The sequence below is a fragment of the Papilio xuthus genome, unplaced genomic scaffold (assembly GCF_000836235.2).
Source record: "Papilio xuthus unplaced genomic scaffold, Pxut_1.1 DF826933.1, whole genome shotgun sequence".
NCBI lineage: Eukaryota > Metazoa > Arthropoda > Insecta > Lepidoptera > Papilionidae > Papilio > Papilio xuthus.
In genome coordinates, this window is record NW_013531716.1 from 6,209,067 (window position 1) to 6,230,180 (window position 21,114).

The window sequence follows — 21,114 nt, forward strand, 5'->3', positions numbered from 1 at the left end:
AACGACGTCCATGCAGTCGTTTTAAAAAAACTTTCTAACAAACATCTATCCATCCATCCACCCATCCATCCATTGAAACATTTATAATATTAGTAAAGTAAGATGATTTATTAGAGTTTTATCCAATCTGTATAACCAAAGAAGAGAATAATTACGACAATGATTTGCGAAGATTAAATTTAAACACGTTTGATAATCCTTGGTTGGAATTATGTATTTTTTACAATGTTAAAACATCCTTTGTATCTCTTCGTATACATATAAGAACAACAACATCTATATATAAAATATAGTGTTAATACAATGTAGTAATTTCTCTACAAGCTGAGAAAAGCTTCAGTGAACGCAGAGAGAAATGGCCCATGTTACGATACGAAATTGTAACCACAAATATACATAGAGTAAACCATTCCACGCAACTGTACTAGATTAGAAATAAAACGTTAAGCTTTTTTTGTTTTTTTAGCCGACTTCAAAAAGAAGGAGGTTATCAATTTCTCCTGTTTATGTGTAACTCCGCTCTTGGTTCTCTGATTGTTTTAATGGTGTTCTAAATAAAGAAATAAATTCAATTTGAATAATTCTTTAATAATTTTTTTACACATTTTCAATAGTTAAAATAGTTTTTGTGTAAGAAATACACCATTTATATACATTTCGATTTTTTTGCGTAAATTTTTTGTCTATTTCATTTTTTTTTGTATACATGTCATATTTACGTTTAATTTACACAAAAATACGATAAAAATATCACATTTGTTTCATTTTAAAATCGCTAGATGTAAGCGCCTTTTTCCATATTTCCGTTTCAAAGCCTTTGCTTTCATATAATTCGTTCGGTTAATCCCTAGAGTATTTTAATGTGCTTTTAATTCAATGAACCGGCAAAGGTTCGTGTATCCAGTTTCTCTTGCCTTCGTTGAACTCCGCGGCAGTGTGGTCAGATCCTTCCAGTATCCACTTTGTGGTCAACAAACCCTCAACACCAACCGGACCTGGGATATATAAATATTATTTATTCATTTAACACTAATATGAGTAAAAAAAATATTTTAAAATAGAAAAAAATATATATATTTCGTTGATTCAATTTATCACGAAACACGGAACTGTGCAAAGCAATATTTGCTTAATATAAGGAATATGAAGCAAAAAAGAAATCGAGATAGTACAAAAAATATTAAATTTAATTTAGGAAGGTAATGAAATACTGACCTCTAGCATGAATCCTAGCTGTGGAGATTCCAACTTCAGCGCCAAGCCCGAATCTGAATCCGTCAGCGAATCGTGAAGATACATTGTGAAAAACGCAAGCACTGTCTACAATACCCAGGAATTTTCGAGCTGCTATCTCTGCAAACATATTTTAAAATTAATCCAATCTTTTATGATTCGCGAAATTCATATATTTAGAGTAACGGCTAAATTTATTTTATCCATGAGTATGGAAAGCGATATTCTTTCGCCAGACAAGGGGAAAAGACAAAGTGCTTTCGTTTCGCAACAATCCCATAACGAATTTCAAAATGTATGTATGGGACTGACGCGCGACAATCACGTGACTTATCGAAAGTTATTGTCAGTTCTATACGTCTGCCCTCGCTGAGATAGGAAAGTCGGGGATTTCTTTATAACCTTGTCAAAATGTTGAATAACTTATCAACTAACCATTTTCTGTTACAATAACATCAGTGTGTGAGCTGCCAAATTTGTGAATATGATCCACAGCCTCTTCCATATCCTTCACTAACTCTACGCAGCATTCTAATGCTCCATATTCATGGCGCATAGTCCTTGCAGGCGGTGGACCAAATGTCAAATGACCTGAAAGCTTTGGACCTGCGTGTATCTTAACACCTTCCTTTTTCAACATATTGCAGATTTCAGTAAACAATGTAGTTGTTAAATGATCTTCATGAATCAGTAATGTTTCTATCGCATTACAAGCTGCAGGGTAATCGCATTTCGCGTCTCTGACAATCTTCAATGCTTTCACTGGATCTGCATCTTTATCTACGTAGACGTGGCAAATACCTTCAGCATGACCAAGTACGGGTATATGTTGAGATTGCTTTTGAATACTTCTGACAAGATCAGAAGAACCTCGAGGGATAATTAAATCAATGTGTTTTTCCATAGCCAATAAGTCACTTATTTCCTCACGCGTGGATACAAGAGATATAGCGTCTTCAGCACCGACTGATTTAAGGGATTCTTTAACAAGATCCATTAATGCTTTGTTCGAATGTGCTGCTTCTTTTCCACCTTTAAGAAGAAGACCGTTAGCTGATGCCATAGCGAGGGCCGCTACTTGTGGCAGCGAATCAGGTCTGGATTCGAAAATAACTAATAGCACACCAATCGGAACAGTCACTTGACGAAGAATTAGATTTTCTGCTAATTTTGTTTTTCGTAAAACACGACCAACATTTTCATAACTGGAGTCAGCTATTTGTTTCAATCCAGTTGATAATGTCTTCAATTTCCCTTGACTTAAAGACAACCGATCTAACAATGGTTTAGCAAGTCCACCTTTGGTCGCTTCTTCTAAATCTTTAGCATTTGCTTCAAGTATTTTATCTTGTTTCTCTACCAATAAATCTGATAAGGCGTGAATAGCTGATGCTCTTTCTGAAGGAGTTAATTGTTGTAACACTCTACTGCCAGAGCGAGCTAAAAATGTGAAATATTGTTTTTAATAAATTATTTTAAAGGTTAGCCTTTTTATCAAAGAACAAAATAAATCATTCCAATTTACCATTTTCAGCTAAGACGTCGACTGACGTTGGAGAACTAGTAGCGTAATCTGTGAAGAAAGTTCCTACTTTCCGTCCACTAATGATTGTCTTAATGGCTTTCTCTTGCATACCATTACATATAACGACGCTCACACCGCGCGCCATTGCCCATGTCGCGGCATTCACTTTAGAATCCATTCCTCCAGTTCCAACCTACAATATTTTCAAAGAATTCATTTTGTGCCTTTTTGATAAATTAACATTTGAAATATTATCGCTTATATTATACCTTAGATTTCTGTCCAAATTGTACTAAGTCTTTGTCCTTCGATGTATATGTGTGCATCATTCGAGCTCCATCTTCCCAAGGTGGTTTGTTATAAATTCCATCTACATCTGACATCATTATTAACAAATCTGACTGCACTTCTGCTGCTAATAAAGCGGAAAGACTGTCATTGTCCTTTATGCCTATACCCTGAAATTATATCAAAATGTACATATGACCCTTTAAGGGATTGTTGTTTATTTGCTAAGAATTTCATTTCATCATATCCTTTGACTGAAATGTCCTAGGATGGCGGCCATGAAGAGATCTTCACAGCGTCATATCAGTAGGCCTTCCACACAATAGACCATTGATCTGATCAAGTTTATGCAAGAAGGCAACGCAATGAATAACGCCAGAAGACTGATCATCGTGGATTTTAATAGAGGAGACCTACCTCCAGGAGCTCATAGTAGTAGCAGTAGATTTTTATACTCCTTACCTTTTTCCCTGTTCCCGGCACCACAGTGTCGTCATGTATATACATGGGCGGGCTAACAGCATCGTTGGTATTTATTATCGGAACTATATTCAAAGATATCAGCTCTGATAATGTACAGAACAAATTTTTCCTCGTCTCTTCGTTATAGAAATCTGGCTTTGTCACTAATACCTATAATACACAAACAGTAGTTGAGCCCGCTTTAACATATTTGCACGAATTGGCGCGGTGCGCCCGGTGAAATACCACGACCACACAGACGACAAGCGTGAAGTGGAAGCAATTCCGCGTTTCGTCTAATGAGTGTGCGTCCTGTGGCCTAATTCGATCATCTTTCCCTTCCCACCCTTTTTCTTATAAGGAAAGGATGGGAAGTGGAACAGGACTTTCCGGATGAGAGGATTCTCTCCTCCGTCGATTAAAGGTAGGCAAGGCATATGTAATTGCGTATGTCTATGAGGAACGGGCACTTCGCTTTTTCTGCGATTTCAGGTGACCGCTCGCTTGTTTGCCATTTTATAATATAATAAAACAGATATGTTGTTAAGACAAAAATGTCATATAAATATGAGATCAAAAAATGTAAGGGTCATTAAGGGAATTCCTTAGAGTAGGTTTAGTATAACACCCAGGAATTTTAATAATCATCAAGTTTCTAAATGTGACAGTTACTGTTTAAAATGTAATTTACTAAGAATTGTAACGCGTAATATTGGTTTGAATTGAATTTCTCGGCACAAAAGCCTCAAGCTGACTGATATGACACAAAACGTTCCGATGTTGAGATTTAATCAGTCCCCTATTGTGAGGAAACGATCGTGGGGCACGCTGGCAGCCGCAGCATCGCTATTCCAAAGGATTTAACCATTACCTTAACGTTGTACGCAGAATATTAACCATTACAAGGGTTTAATACGATTATATAGGAATCTTATTACTGATTTATATGTATAAAGCTAAGCTTGTAGTAACCAAGGCTTATTATTTACGTATAGGTACTTTTGTATGTTACGTACCTTTTTTATTACTCATATATTTTTATCTTTTGTAGATATTACGTATATTGCAAATAATTGAGACATAATTGTTCAAAGCATTAGATGAATCACTTCATAACATCTCAATAAAATATATGATTATTTAAAACATGTACTTTAGCGAGCGAATACATGTTAAATTACTAAGCATTAGAAACATGTAGATAAAATAATTTAATTAATGAAATTTTACTGGCTCACCTGTGCTATTTTAACGTTGTATTGCGAGAACATAGCATCGTACATAGCCATTAGTTCCGACTGACCCACTGCGGCCGCTGCGCGCGGGTCCAGAATGCTACCAGCGTCCTGTATACACAATTTAACTATTTGTTCAAACATTACTTCCACACATGTACCACGTACAAACCAAATATTGCATTTCCACTGTTAAATACCTAAAGCAAAATTAGATCATATGTTTTATACAACATTCGTTGAAAATCCTTCCAAAATACAAAAGAAAGTCAACAAAGTTCGTTTGATGTCAAAAGACTAATTTTACGTATACACATTTATGACAGCTGTATGAACCGAAGAGTCTTAACCTTTTAGATCTAAACAAACAGAAGTATGAGATGAAGAATAAAGGGATATAATTGGTTCAACGGCTGCCTTCAGTGAGATGTTAATAATTTCTTTTTAGCTAAACTATTTTTTCCAGTTTAATGAGAAGGGTTCTTTAAAGGCTAATATTTATTATTCCCTTACCTCTCTGGTATGATCACTGGGTGATAATGTCTCTCTCATGGAGAGTGACATGAGCAGTTCCTGCGTCAACTTTTGACGACCAAATGCCACCGCGCCGCTAGTCACCATTATACATTCCCGACCTTCGTGATGACATTCTGCTACCTGAAAATAGATACGGAAATATCTTTAACAAATAAAAAAGCTTACTGTTAGGACGAAAATTCGAAAATGTGTCAGTGTATTGACGCAACAGCCTTACTAAAATAAAATGTCGACGTTTATGTCCTCTCACTATTCATTCTTGGACACTGGACTTTGTTACGAAAGCACGTCATTCGCGCCAAGTGATTCAAAGTAATAAAGTCTTAAAGTAAGATTTGATCTTTGTATGCATTTTGGTGCAGTTGTGGAAGACTATAAGGCCGATAATGTCTTTCATCACACAAACTCATCCATCTTATAATGTGTCAATAAGCAGAATGCCAATTTACGAAACATTTTAACTATTTACCGTGGGTTTCTAAAACCAAAATCTCTGTATAAAACGTATCTTCATTCATGTCATTAGCTTTGACAAAAAAGAGATAACAATAAGTTTTAAACGGAGAGTCTCAGAAGCTCACGGTAAGTCTTTTAACCATAACTATATTACAGAATGATAAAACTTTATTATAAATAATCCCGTCTATTAGCGAATGTTTCACCTATGCTTATTCAATCCTAAAAAAGATTTTTATAAAAAAATACCTGTTCAATGATTGATGCTAGTCGTCCCAATGCTAAACCATTTCCATCTTCTCTCGTAATGACAGCACTGCCGAGTTTTACAACAAGTCTTCTTGCGTACTTCAGCTGCGACCGGTCCGTGAACGTCCTCTGCTTGCGCTCCGTACTCACAAGTGTACGCTTGTCTACGTTGAGACCCTGTAATTTTAAAATAAGTATATCTAAGACCCCTTTTTCACTAGCCTTTAGCACGACTGCCTTTTCTGTGTTAGAGAGAGCGCCATTTGAAATAGTTGAACGAAACAGTGAAATAGCAATTTAGTTGACTGATTCTTACAGCCTGTTGCACTATGGATGTAAAATATACATGTGTTAACTTAAGAATTACGAATGAATCTCAAGCTTTATGCTTAAGGAATAAGGCTAATAAAGGAATATTAATTGGTAATGATGCACCCTTAGAACAATTGACAGATTACTACAAATGAAACTAACTTGTTCTGAATAGTATTGTTAGGAAAAATCCGACACTGTGCCGGTGTATTGGCGCAACACTAGCCTTATTAAAATGTCTACGTTTATGTCCCCTCACTAATCAATCTGACACTTGACTTGGTAACGAAAACACACCATTCGCGCCAAAGGATTCCAACTAATGTGTAAAAGTATAATATATACAGTTTGAAATTGTATATATATATAGTTGATCCAAAAGTATATTAAAATTATCTAGTTAGAACTGTAGTAAATTTTCATTTTGAAATAGTTTCTTTTAAGTAAGTATAATTTATAATTAGAGTGGACCCGAGTAATGTGAAATTAGTGTAGAAACCCGACTCTGACTTCACTAATGTACAACAACATTAAAACTAACTTTCAGGGACAATCGTAGCCAGGTGCCACAAATAAGACAAGTGAAATGAGTTAAAGTAACATTTTTCTTTACGTCTGTACTCATAAATTGTAGCTATAAAACTTTACCTTTTTAAAATATGGATATTTACCAACCTTTATATTCAATCTCTGTTAAATCGTAAAAATGATTCATTGAAAACTTATATTTCAAAATAAACTTTAAGAATTAAATTTTAATTTATTTTTATTGTTAAAATAATATAATTACGGTTAATGATACAGGTTTTTGCCATGAGTTTCCACTGATTAAACACATGTGTAAAATATTCTCATACCTGATTTCTGTTTCAAATATATACCTAGATTTTAGAACAAGTATTTCTGCAGAGAAGAGCCTTCTTACAACTTCATACATTCAATTGGCAAAGGAAATCAATCGATACATCTGGAGGCCTAACACGAACAATCGTGAAAACGTCTACTTATTTCATCGATATTTGTGCAGAGCCTACTGAGGATAAAGTGCACAAACTAATATCATACATATCGATGACGTTACGAATACGTTCTCGCAAATGTTCGTGATAGACCCACTGAACTGAGGACAATTAATTAAGACTTGTCTGTTTGCTGTAAAGCCGCACAGCATACAAACTGTAACACGAACGTAATTGACAAAATTGTACATTGGACATTGCCCGCATCACATGACAACGGGAATAAATGTTAATTTTTAATCTGTGGAATAAATACACTGTTAATATTTGATACAATTGTACAAATCGTTATCAGTAATAGTAATGTAATGCTATAACTTAGGTCTTGATATTTCACTAATGACGATAATTTATACGACAATTCATAATTATGTCTTATCATAAACGTCTATTAATTGATGTTATCTTGAAGCTGATTTATATATCATCCAATACATATTAAATGCATATTATATATTTATATCATCTAAATATGATACTAAAAAAAAAACTATTCAGTCTTGTATATAATGACTAGCTGTCGCCCGCGGCTCCGTCCGCGCGGGACTAAAAATAGGTGTTGGCCGATTCTCAGACCTACTCAATATGCTCACAAAATTTCATGAGAATCGGTTGAGCCGTTTCGGAGGAGTATGGGAACGAAAATTGTGACACGAGAATTTTATATATAAGATAAATTATCATGTCACAATGTTTACGATTACACGATTTTTATGAAATACATATTCAGTAGGTCTTAGAATCGGATACTATCTACATATATTGTAATCCCGCACGGACAGAGTCGTGGGCGGTAGCTAGCGACTTATAATATGCAATAGCTACTTGTGCGTGTAATTTAAATTAGTTTCAGCAACACTCACCACAAACGGCCAAAGGGAATGCTTGCTGAATGTCTAATGATACTCAAATAATAGAACGAGCCTCCGACTGTGGCTTACCGCACTGGAATTAACACGATCACGCAAGTCAGAAGAGTCTTTAGGGATATATGTATACAATGGTTTATGGTTATTCTCAAACGTAAACATTCGTGTTATTTTAATGGACAAATTTGATTGTTATCAAAAATTGTAAAACGATAATTATAATCTACGCTCTATGGCTATAGAGTTGTTTCATAATAAGTCATTGAAAATAATTATATTTACATTTGCATTACGCAAAAATATTATCTAAAATCTTGCTAATGCGATCTTAAGCTTCTTTAAATTTTAAGCAAACGGATTATAAATCCGTCCGCGCGGAATTAAAACTAAAATAGTAGCCCCTGTGTTCTTTCAGACTATGTTCCACATCTATGACAAATTTCGGCGAGATCCGTTAAACGCATCTGGAGATACCTTTTAACATCCATCCATAAGTCAAAACATTTGCAGTTATAATACTAGTAAGATAATTGAAAATTTTGTCATAGAAAATCAGGGATTTCGAGATTGATTTCTGAGTACCAAAGTCACAGTGTATGCAAAATTTTAAGGTAATTTAAATGGTAAATGTTAAACAAGAATTATGACTAACAGAACTTTAGTATCATAAGCCTAGAGAAATGTGCACTGTTCTGATTATTAATGTCATTTTAAAACTCATTTGCTTCACAATGATAATTTCGAAAATGTTTTTCTCACAAACAAACTTTGTTCACAGAGACAACGCCGCTGGCTAGAATTTATAACAGACGATACGCTTTTTCAAACAAAAGAGGATTTTAATGTGTATTTCCACTGCTTTTATAATAAAATATTGTTGTTTTAATTTTTACAAAAAGAGAGCGATGTCATTACTTCTACGTGTGTTATATATAGCACTTGTAATGTACAGTTGCTATCGAATTGTGTATGTTTATGTCCAGAATTAAATATTACTTGAATTATTATTATTGTATGATTTCAGTTAGTAATTTTTAAAGATCGATTTTTACATATTAACATTGTCTTCAGAATTATATTATTTATTTTTTTATCAAGTCACTAATAGTACTTACCGAGGGTTTCTGAGACCGAAATTTCTGTATAAAACATATCATCCCTGTCATTATTTCTGCCAAAAAATATATATGTTTTAAACGTGAATTTTGCTCTCAAAAACTCAAGGTTAAACAGCGAACTCAATGTTATGTACACAAGATAATAAAATTCATTTCATTAACTCGTTGAATAAATATTAATGTTACGTACAGACTAAAAGATATTCCTATATACATAAACGTATGATAAAAGTTTATTTCCGTATGTATTACAAACTTTGATACATCATGTGCATTTATAACTTATAAATAAAATAAAAACTAATTTAAAATGAGTGGTTCCGTATGAAGTCCTACAATTATTGAACCGTAACTTTCCAGTACAAAGACATGTACAATAGCATAATATTCTCCTCTTTCTATAAAAATATAGAATGGAATAAACAGAGATAAAAATATTTATTTGTACTGATTCTCCAGCAATGGACAGAAATATAAATACATCGTAATGGTTCTTCCCAGCCAATGTTTAAAAATATTTCTAAATGCTATTAAACATTTCTAAACAAAGTCAGTTAACAAATCGTAATAAAAAAATCATAATTAAAAAAAAGACAAAATCTAATATTTTACTTAACTGTGGTTAAATCATAATATTACAACATTGCTGCTTAAACAGAAGATTAGATAAAATATTAACTACTGAATGTTTGTATGCAATCGTATAAAATCTATATAAACTTAGTTGTTTAGTTTCAAAGTGATTTTTTCAAAGTTTCAATTCGACTATATCCAAAATTAATTTATGAAAATTATATTTGATTTAAGTTGAACAAAAAAGTATATAAATTTACAGACAATAATTGATGAACAGAAAGAATATAGGTATCAATATTTGCAATACTAGCTTATTTCTGAGATGTCAAGGAAATTGCCAAAAAAATTTACTTACCTCATATCCGCTATTGATATATCCTATAGGCAAAGTATCCCCAATGATCGTATAATATCTTCTACCACTACCTCTGACAATTCTACTTGCAATATGAAGCATTTTAAAACAATATTAGATGTCACGCGTTACAGAGTCTGGTCACAAAATGATAACGTAACAAAATGTAATGGGAACATTTATCGTTACTGATAATATGAGTAAATAAACTCATATATTCAACATAAAAATATCTAAAACAAAAGAACAAAGAACTCTCATGGCGAATTGTCTTGTATCGTTCTCAACTCGGTTGTAATAATGACCAAAGTTCAAACAAGCAAATTATCCTTCTTCCCGTGCATTTCCACTGTCGTTTAACTTGTTTTCGAACATATTGTTGTCTTTATTCTATTAAAGACAGTGAGGGAGATGACCATATGTTTTAATATATGACGCTATTATAAACATACAGAATGTGAATCTGTACATTAAATACGTTTGGTAAATTACTCTAAAACGCGTAATTGTAGACCTTATAAATAAACACTAATCGTACTCGGGAAGGATAGACAGTAATAATAGTAAATTAGTCTAATGTCTTACAGTAAAATAAAATACTTTCACATCTTCCTTCATAACTTTATCATGCTAAAAGATTTTTTCACGTGACGTTAATTACAATTTTATAATTTTATACCAAAATATATCTAAAAAGGTCAGTCTACATATTATATTTGAAGAAATCTTGCTACCTAAAACTATAGATAGGAACGTAAGTTATAACATAGATGTCATACTATTGTTAACTATTTTCTTAATAAAAATGAATTAAAAACAATGGGACCCAACTGCACGCAAAACCTTTCGATCATAAAAGAAAATTCAAAATCGGAACACCAGGGACGGAGTTACCTGTAACACACGTAAAAAAACATACAGACGAATTGATAACCTCCTTCTTTTTGAAGTCGGCTATAAATAAAACAAACTGGTCAAAGATGTACTTAATAGTTCAGCTATAGAGTTAGTGGGCTAGAAATTAAGTTTAGGACGTATTAGATCCTTAAGTGTTTACGGACCGACCCCAGTCTGGCGAACAAACCTCGCGTTAAGTTCTAAGCTAAGCAAACTAAGCTAAACTAAGTTTTCAAGCGCCAATGGAATTGCTAACAACTTTACTATTACATTAGTATCTCATTGTCAAGTTAAATTTTGACTATCAAAAGGAATTGATGCAACAAAAATAATTTACAATTGACTAATAAAGTTATATAAAAACGGCTAAACACTGACGTATATTCGTCCGGTGGCGTTTTTTTCGCGAACTCGGCCCGTCGCTCACTGACCGGTCGCCAACGGACGAATATAGATGAATGTTTAGCCGTTTTTTATTATTAAATTTTTACCGAAATTACCACCATTATGATATATATTCACCCTTGTAATCCAACGGGCTAAGCAGAGTCTTTTAAGTTTTATTATAGAACCTTTCCTGAATTTTCTAATTATTCTCTTTACCTGATTTATATTTATTTAAAATGTTATCAAGTTTGCAATAAAGTGTAAATAAATAAAATACTTGTTCGTTAGTTCGCTGTGTATTTTTTATCGTAGATAATTTACTCTTTGAAGTAAAATATACGAGAAAGTTTATTTATATTTTCAAAGACAAATTATATAGCCGCCAGTCAGAAACAAAGAGAAACAATATTGAAATTAAGTGGCAGAGCGATCGAGGTCCCGACTTTTAAGTCTGAAACTTGGTAACAACAAACTGTCACAAAACTTTGATATTATTCTCTACAATTTAAATCTGTGCTGCCAACTTCTTTGATATCGTAAAATGTAATAACTACTTGAATATTTGATATAAACTCAATGTTACTATTATAAAAGAATAGTAATTTAATGTTGTGTATATTTCTTGACTTTAAATTCTCACTATTAAAATCATTCGAGTTATGGAAATTATTCGTAACATATCGATTAAAATAGTGTGTATTTCATAGTGAAATTATATTCGAGATATAAAAATATTTAAATTTCTCTTACTAATATTATAAATGCGAATATTAGGATGGATGGATCTCTGTTAGAAGGTATCTCGCTGAAATTTGGGACTGATGTAGAACATAGTCTAGAAGAACACAAAGGATACTATTTTTTTTTTCTAAAATCAGTCCGAATTTCAAGAAAAAAATATCTATATTACCAATGAGAGTATTATAGTAAGGATAATATTTAAAAATAAAAAAATTAAAAAAAAGAAAATTACTTAATTAATATTTAGTTCATTAAATAGAAATATGAAACCTCTGCATAAAATACCTTAATTAGGTCAGAAAGATCGTTTATTTGAAACATTTTACCTTTTGATCTGACATTTCCTCTCTAATAAATCTTAGCTACTGTAATTACTAGCCTTAATGTAAATATCTACAGTCGACATAATTAAGGCAAAACATGTGAGAAGTCAGGAACAGAAATAATTAACTTAGAAACTTACATCAAGAGACTCAGCGGAAAAGTGAGTTTATATTAATTAAAATATTATACAATTTTCAAAACATATTATACAACTATAATTTTTATTAGTCGAAAGCGGGCCAAAATATCCTTAGTGTGTCTGGCACTTAATTTTTTTTTAAATATGATTTTTTATCGATATTCCTTTGTTATATGTATAGTGACGTGACTTAATTTTATATCATTCATTAATAAAAAGAGAAAGTAGATCAGTATTTTTTCTAATTAAAAAAAGATGGACACCACTTTCATAGCCAACCTTTGTTATATTAATAACTACACTGTGTTTATTGGTGCTTATTACAGTGACCATGAGCTTAATAAACGAGACTACAAACGTAATGTGACCGTCGCACAATATCATTGACGAAGCCACGTTTTCATTATAACCTATTGTAGGCTATTACTGAACGTGTATCATGTAATTGCTACTGCCGACAACATTTGCAACCATTTTATGTACACACTAGCTGTCGCCCGCGACTCCGTTCGCGCGGATTTAAAAAAAACTTAATTAATAGCCTATTCGTTTTCCAGACTATGCTCTACATCCATGCCAAATTTCATCGAGATCTATATAGTCGTTCTGGAGATACCTTCAAACAAACATCCATTCACCCATCTAAACATTCGCATATATAATATTAGTAAGATATATCTGAATATCTACTCTGCCACTTTATTTATGCAGCTGACTGTACAAACACATATTAAATGAAGTACCATTGTGTCGTAACTGTCTCTATGCGCTATTTCTTAAAATTAAATCTAACGCTTAATTTTACCAATAGATGGAGTTTCCAGAAAGATTTTTACATTTACTAAATTTATAAAGTAAATTGTCTTGAACCTGATAAAGATGATGATATTTAGAAAAAAAAACCAAAATTGCTGTAATCATAAAAATTTTAAAACAACGCATATTCTTTCATTTCAAATATACTCATTGTGTAGATAACATGAGAAATATTAAAGATAATTTTTAACATATAATATTTATAGTTCAATGTACTACAATGATTGATAGTGTTACTTCAATAAAAAATATTTCAAAGTCCATGTTAAAAGCTTGTTATTAATTTTACGAAACATCAATACATCATGCCCTGCTGTGATATTACACACTGTTATTAGTTTCACGCGTTCATTTTTTTCAAGATATAATAAAAAAATCTTTATTTTTTGATAGAAACTTAAATTGAATATCAATTGTGTACATCAAAGCAAACTTTATTTATTCAATGCTTCTATTTTTTTTTTATAATAGAAGAGGGCAAACGAGCAGCGGGAACACCGAGGTGTTCAACGTCGCCCTTGGACGATTCGAATCGCTCTCCGTTGTATGCGGTCAAATGGAAGAAGCTGATACTTTTAAAAAGAGAAGAGAACAAAGGAACATTGAATCTCCTAATATTCAATTTATCCGAAGACTATAGACATTCGCAACACCAGAGGATCCATAGATGTGTTGCCCATCTTTAAAGGAGATGCTCTTCTTGATAGACCCAAGTCGTTAATAGGTAAGAAATAATTTCTCTCAATTTATTGTTGTTAAGAAAAAAGTGACCGCGTCGCCTTGAAGTTGATGTTTAATTCAATGTATAATTTCTGTATACTTTGACAAACAATTCTTATTTTAAACTGTAGAGCTAAATAAACAGAATTATCAACGCCAAAAATAAAGAGAAAATATTGAGCCCAATTAAATAGAGTCGTATAAAATTTATCGTTTGATTTATTTGAACTGTAAACCCAATGACAAACGTTCCAATTACGACCCAATTCTGTAATTAACGGCTTGGACATTATTTTGTTGAGGCAGTCCCGTTCTTAATTAAAGGGATAGAATAAATGCTAGCTCTAAATAGGAAATCGAATTCGCTTCAGGAAACTTAAGTAGGTTTCTTCTATTTCTTTCCATTTGCAAATAGCTGTAGAATGTTCTAGCGATCTAGCTTTATTAGAGAACGTGAAAGAGAATATTTTGTATACTCAAACAAATAGAATACTAAACATTGTTTTCTGAAACAAAAGCAATCTTTTTATCTAATGTATAGTCATCCCTTTCATTCCCTTTGACAAAGCAGAGATAACAATATGTTTTAATAGATTTTGAGAATCTACGGGAAGTAGCATTCTTTATTATCTATTTTGTCTATTTTTTCAAAGATAAATAGAGGGATGGCAATATTTTTTCATAATCACCAATGACTTAGAGTGTAACTAAGCTCTGAGACTCTCTGTGGGTACGTTTAGTGAGGTGATGAATATGTCTTTATACAAGTGTATCGACTATGGAAACCCACCACCATACATACCGGAGATAAATACATAAACATCAATTACTGAACTTCTAAGTAGTATTAATTCTAGAAAGTATATAGTTTTAGCTTATTTTCACTACTAAAGGACGCAAAATATTGTTTGTATAAAAATCCGTAATCATTTCCTACCAATCCCTGCCAATTACGACTGTTAGTATAAATGAACTCTTTTGATAATAAGGAGGAAAAGTTTTTATAATGAGTAAGATTTTTCTAAGACAAACTGATTATCTTCCCTTGCGAAGCTTTTTCTTTGGTAAAAATTAAGCTTACATGTACAAAGCTAAGCGGTTTACCGGAAAATCCGCTCTTATTTCCTGTTACGTAAAACACTTAATGCACACGGTACTTAAGTTAAAAAGCTTTTGTACAAGGAAAATGAATTTGGTATTAAATTTACTATGAAAAAAATAGAATTAATGATTTATTGAAAGTTTATGTTTTACAATTTTGTTTTTAATCCATTTATTAAGTAAAAGTTGTTTATTTCATGATACTTAAGTATGTAATTAGTACATCGATGTGAAACGCCGTTAGTATACACTTATTATTTTGCAAAAACAAAATTAATAATATATTTTATAATTTTAGACATTATTAATTATAATATAATACTTTGGCGCGAATGACGTGCTTTTGTTACAAAGTCCAGTGTCAGAATGATTAGTGACGGACAAAAGTCGACATTTTAGTAAGGCTAGTGTTGGGTCAATACACTGGCACATTTTCTGATTTTCTTCCTAACAATAAAAATATTTATGCCATGTGAACACACTGTTAACTTCCATAATCTGCTTTATCTATTGATTTTCAATATCTGTATTTTTATATGAAATGATTTCTTAATAATGTTAGTCAAGTACTTAGTTTACACTATAATATTATGAAATTTTAGTTCCCCGTTAGTACAGATGTTTATTATGTTTTTATGTTGTAGCTTATCATTTGTATTGATATAGAGATAGGTCGCTAACACGGATGTTATAATTTATTTACTGAGTACTGATAAATGTTATTGCGTATGTAGAACATTTAATAAGTTTCAATATATCAAGAGATCTTGGAGAAGAACATACGTAGATACATATGTGAGCATTAAAAAAACGAATTAGAAATTCTTTCCCATTTATTAGTAGTCTCTATTTCATGTCTTGTAGTTCTTAGTCGTTCTTAGTAGTTTTGTAGTTGTGTTCATCAAATATAGGATGTTTATAGATTTTATCTTATTTTATCTTATAAATACATATCGAAGTTAAATACATAAAATTAAATCTTAATGAATCTTAAATCTATGATATTAAATAAAATATTATAAACGAAAAATTAACTAAAATATATTATTAAAAGGAGTCCCTTTAGGCAAGGTTCCGAAGATAGAGGCAATGACTAAATTATATATTTTTTATCATAATATCAAATTGTAATTTGACGTAAAAAAATAGTTTATCAAGCACACATTTATATACTAGATATTTATATCCTCCTACATTTTTTTTAATAATCCAGTGCTTGACGACAAACCCACTGAATAGTAAGTGGTTTTGTGATCAAAGGATGATACGAACTAGCTTAATATAAACATACACTCTACTCTTAAAGATACCCACGTTAAGAAGTTACATCGTATTCGAATCGACTTTTACGTTGTATACTAAAGTTTTAATATATTTAAATGTAGGATTATCAGAGAGTATTTAAATACTCCGTGGTAGTGCGTTTATGATAATGACCTTATGGAAACATCCAAGACTCGTGTAGTTACGTAAATTACTGTCAACGATAAATAGATTACGTTTATTTATTTATTAACCGTATCAATAGTAACTTGCATGTGGACAATGTGTGATATTATTGTGTGTTTATTTGTTACACAGAGATTAGCTAAATACTTAACCAAGTAGACACTTATCTTGACTTAAGAGCGAAACATGAGAAATTCGTCTACAATTGATATTGTAGACGAGGAAGAAAGAAAAGTTTTTATTATAGGTAATAAAGATTAAACCAAGAAACAATAACTAACATAAAAATTGCACATAACTAAGAAATTAAATTAAACTTAAGTTACCATTTATGGTTATTTTGGGTAATCTAGTGATGCCCACAGTAGGCAATGCCTGTATCGTGGGCACCGATATTCAGATACGTATATAATATTCAGTCTACAAAATTACAAAAATGTAGATTTGTAAGTCTAGTAAGAAAGAAGCAAGTTAAAAGAGGATAGTAATAAATAGAAAGATGTGTCAGTAGATTTCTTAATCCCTTAGGCCTTTCTGTGAAAAATGTATTTCCTCGGTACACTTTTTTAGAGATAATGAAACTACGAATAATTTTTAAACAATTTCGATACTTTGTTTTAGAATAAAGGTAGTTGATTGTTTATCTTGTATATAAAATTCTCGTGTCACAATGTTAGTTACCACACGCCTTCGAAAGGACTTGACCGATTTTTATGCAATTTTATATGCATATACTGTAGATCTGAGAACGGGCTATCTATTTTTAATCCTGCGCGAATGGAGTCACGGGCGACAGCTAGTATGTGTATAATGTAGACAGAATTGTAAAACATATTATTATATGTCTGTTATTACAGACATCTTTTGAGACATCTCTGAAACGTATATGGACAAAGCAAATAGTATGCATTTTATAGATAAAATAAATTGAATTTGCTTTTCTACATATCATGTATTGTTCAAGAGTCTTGATATTGTCTGAATTCAAATTTCAACGGCAACAAATAAAAGACTTGTAGGAATTGAATCTTGCTTTGAAATAATCAGATTTTCTATATTGTTCTATTATTTTAAACGATAAATATAAATACGATTATTTAAGTTATTCGATGTTAAAGATCCTGATTTGCTTTTCAAAAACATTTTTTTTAAATCAACGTGAAGGTACGATAATATGTTATTAAACAGTGAAAATTCACGGTTGCTTAACGTATCCTTTTCTGCTTTCAAAATACAAATTCCATGCACGTACCTGACGTAAATCTAAGCAATGAGATATCTGATAAAACTCCTTTCCAATTAATTTTAAACTCCTTAATTAACGGTCGTGATGCGTGAGGCTAAACCCAAAACCCGTATTGATTAATTACAAGATAAGATACGAGATAGATTTGACCCTCAAATGTAAATGCTTGAAACAGATTTCATAAAAGATATTCTGTAATTTGTAATAAATGTTACAAATACTGTAATTACTGTTTTATTTTATGCTCTTTTTATTTCTTATGATATTCATTTCTGAGAGAAATTATCCTTTACTAGCTATCGCCCGTACTCCGTCTGCGTCGAATTAAAAACAAACTTAATAAGCCTATGTGATCTTTCAGATTTCGTTTTACATCTATATCAAATATCAGCAAGATCTATGCTGCCGTTCCGGCGATACCTTCATACAAATATCCATCCATCTAAACAGTCACGTTTATAATATTAGTTAATAATAGTAAGAAGTAAAATGGCATAAGTATAGTCAATCGCCTGATTAATTGATTTTTTTAATTTTAAATATGATTCTAACTAGAATAAAAGAAACTCCTTATTTATTTCTTTTTTTAAACCTATCCTCAGGAGACGGATTGTTCAAACTACAAACTACACTTAAAATTTCCTTTTGTGATTCTGATAAAGACTAAAAAAAATATAGAATTAATAAATGAAGCCAAAAGTGTCAGTACCATAAAAATGGTTTATTTATATTTCGTTCTTATTAACTGGTTAATTTAAATAAATTAGCAATACTTACATCACCGGTTACTTTTACGCTAAAATTTCTCCGCAAATTTGGTATCCGTAAAACTTTATTCGCACTTGTTCTCAAACACAATAAAAAAGAATTATAACACATTTTTAATGAAACATTAAAACAAATAAGATATAGAACAAAGATTATTATATGCGGTACAGTTGATTGCACATGTTTATAAATTGATGTGGAATCAAACACTGCGATAGTATACAATATTACAACGACTCTTATGTTTTAATATATGTAATTGAAACATATACTATGACGTTGTTGATAAAACGTTTATCACTTAGCTTTAATTTCAAGCTACAATAATATACATTCATATTAGAACTTAATATGTTGTTTTAAAGCAAGATACACAACTTAACAATTAAGTTTTTTTTAAAAGTAAAGGCAAGCAAACGATGTATTTTGGAGTTTTGATTTGTCTATTTGATCTTTCGTATTTTTTTTTATAAGAGAAGTTGGCATACGAGCGGCGGGAACATCGAGGTGATCAACGACACCCATGGACATCTGCAACACCAGAGGAGCTGCAGATGCGTTGCCGTTTGTATTTTATATTGCCATCCCGCTTATTTTCAGCGAAATAAACAGTGACAACTATATATTACTAGCTGTCGCCCGTGACTCCGTCCGCGCGAAATTAAAAAAAAACTTAATTAGTAGTCGATGTTCTTTCTGATTGTGTTCTACATTTGTGCCAAATTTCAGCATGATTCGTGCAGCCGTTCCGCAGATACCTTCAAACAAACATACATCCATCTAAACATTAGCATTTATAATATTAGTAAGATTATATATTTTTATACACATGGCATTGAACACGGTAACAAACTTCTAGTGTTCCATGTTCCTTCATGATCCAATTTTACTCTTAGATACTAAAGCGCTTCGGAATTTCCTCATTTACATGCTACCTCGCAAAAATGAGTAAAAATTTCGACGCAAATTTGCGTCTGACATTCAATAGGAGGAGCAATATTCAGTTACGAAGTTTTTTCTTCGCCATAACTTGTTACACCTGCAGCTTAGTTTAAAAATAGAAATATTACCGTCAGTTTCCACTGCCGAAATATATACAAAGACATATGCCAGCCAAAGATAGGTTATTAAAAAAAGGTTACTTCTTTTATTTACATATATAGACTCTTAACTTGTCTCTAATGTTTCTCTTAAAGTCCCGACGGACGACCTTCATAAGCGAGAAACTCAGCTTAGAGAGAGAAACCTCTATTAGCGAGAAAAATGTCGCGGTCCTTTGGACTCTCTTATCCAAGTTCGACTGTACCTGTTTAACTTTTATATGATTAAAAATGAATTATAATAACATCTGTCTACAAATAAAGTTCACAAAGGGAAAGACTACTCGTGAAGTGGACGATAGAAAGTTCATGTAATAATCACATACATAAATGTTCGTGTGTGTGTGTGTGCGATTAATGCATAAATATGACACAATGTGGGTGATACAATGATGTGATTTTGGTAAGATTACACTCTCATTGCAATTGTATTATCCAATCAACAATGAACCCTAAAGATAAAGCGGCAGTTCGTAAACAAGACATGTTTATTTCTACATAATTTATATGAATATACTGACATATCTATGTAGGTCATTATTAAAATAACTTCCGTGTTATTTACACGGTCGAATGAAAGATAAACAAGTTATACGAAAACAATAAACAAACAGTCTTGATACTGTAACAACAGACGACGATGTTAGACGTTACACCACCGCGTACCATCTTACGACCACATCAATACTAAACATTAGGTGAGTTCATGGTCATGTGCTAGCTTAAATACTAGCCGTCGCCCGCGACTCCCTCCGCGCAGTAATAAAAAAAATTAATTAGTAATCGATGGTCTACATCTATGCCAAAATTCAATAAGATCCATACAGCCGTTCTGGAGATATCTTCAATCAAACATCCATCCATTTAAACATTCGCATTCATGATATTAGATAAAAAATATAATATTACGAGAATTACTAAGTGGTACGCATTAATAACCTATGTAGTTTTTAATAATAGCTTGTTATTTAAGATCAAAATATTTTTATGACGTCATTCCATATCGAATCGTAAAAAACACTTGATGAAAGCAAAAATAAAATTACGTTTAACGCGTAAAGTTCGCAAGTTTATCATTAAAACAATGGAAACAAAAAGCATTTTTGTATACATCAAATTGATAGTGTTTGGTAAACTTCATTAACAAGCAACGGATGTGTTTAATTGAGTAAATAAGTTTGGAAACAATTAT

At 31.8% G+C, this 21,114-nt stretch overlaps 1 protein-coding gene across 2 annotated transcripts; it reads right to left on the reverse strand.

Annotated features, from left to right (window-relative positions):
- Positions 1-717: 717 nt before the first annotated feature.
- On the reverse strand, positions 718-19,034 carry P5CS (Delta[1]-pyrroline-5-carboxylate synthase). Of its 2 annotated transcripts, none has more exons than XM_013318081.1 (10): positions 18,832-19,034; positions 5,986-6,162; positions 5,257-5,400; positions 4,747-4,854; positions 3,509-3,679; positions 3,028-3,216; positions 2,759-2,951; positions 1,669-2,673; positions 1,216-1,353; positions 718-995 (listed from the first exon to the last, which is right to left on the reverse strand). In XM_013318081.1, exons 1-10 carry the CDS (start codon positions 18,931-18,933, stop codon positions 874-876), a joined length of 2,349 nt encoding a protein of 782 aa, XP_013173535.1. In that variant the 5' UTR covers positions 18,934-19,034; the 3' UTR covers positions 718-873. The 2 variants fall into 2 exon arrangements, with proteins under 2 accessions (XP_013173535.1, XP_013173536.1); XM_013318082.1 differs by lacking the exon at positions 18,832-19,034 and adding an exon at positions 10,235-10,494.
- Between the last annotated feature and the right edge of the window lie 2,080 nt (positions 19,035-21,114).

Excerpts from the sequence above, each read along its gene's own strand:
- P5CS (XM_013318081.1), bottom strand. The coding sequence starts at position 18,933 with ATGTGTTATAATTCTTTTTTATTGTGTTTGAGAACAAGTGCGAATAAA. Across the intron at positions 3,217-3,508 it reads TGCCGGGAACAGGGAAAAAG|GGTATAGGCATAAAGGACAA; the intron begins GTAAGGAGTATA and ends ATATAATTTCAG. Across the intron at positions 996-1,215 it reads AGCTAGGATTCATGCTAGAG|GTCCGGTTGGTGTTGAGGGT; the intron begins GTCAGTATTTCA and ends TATATATCCCAG.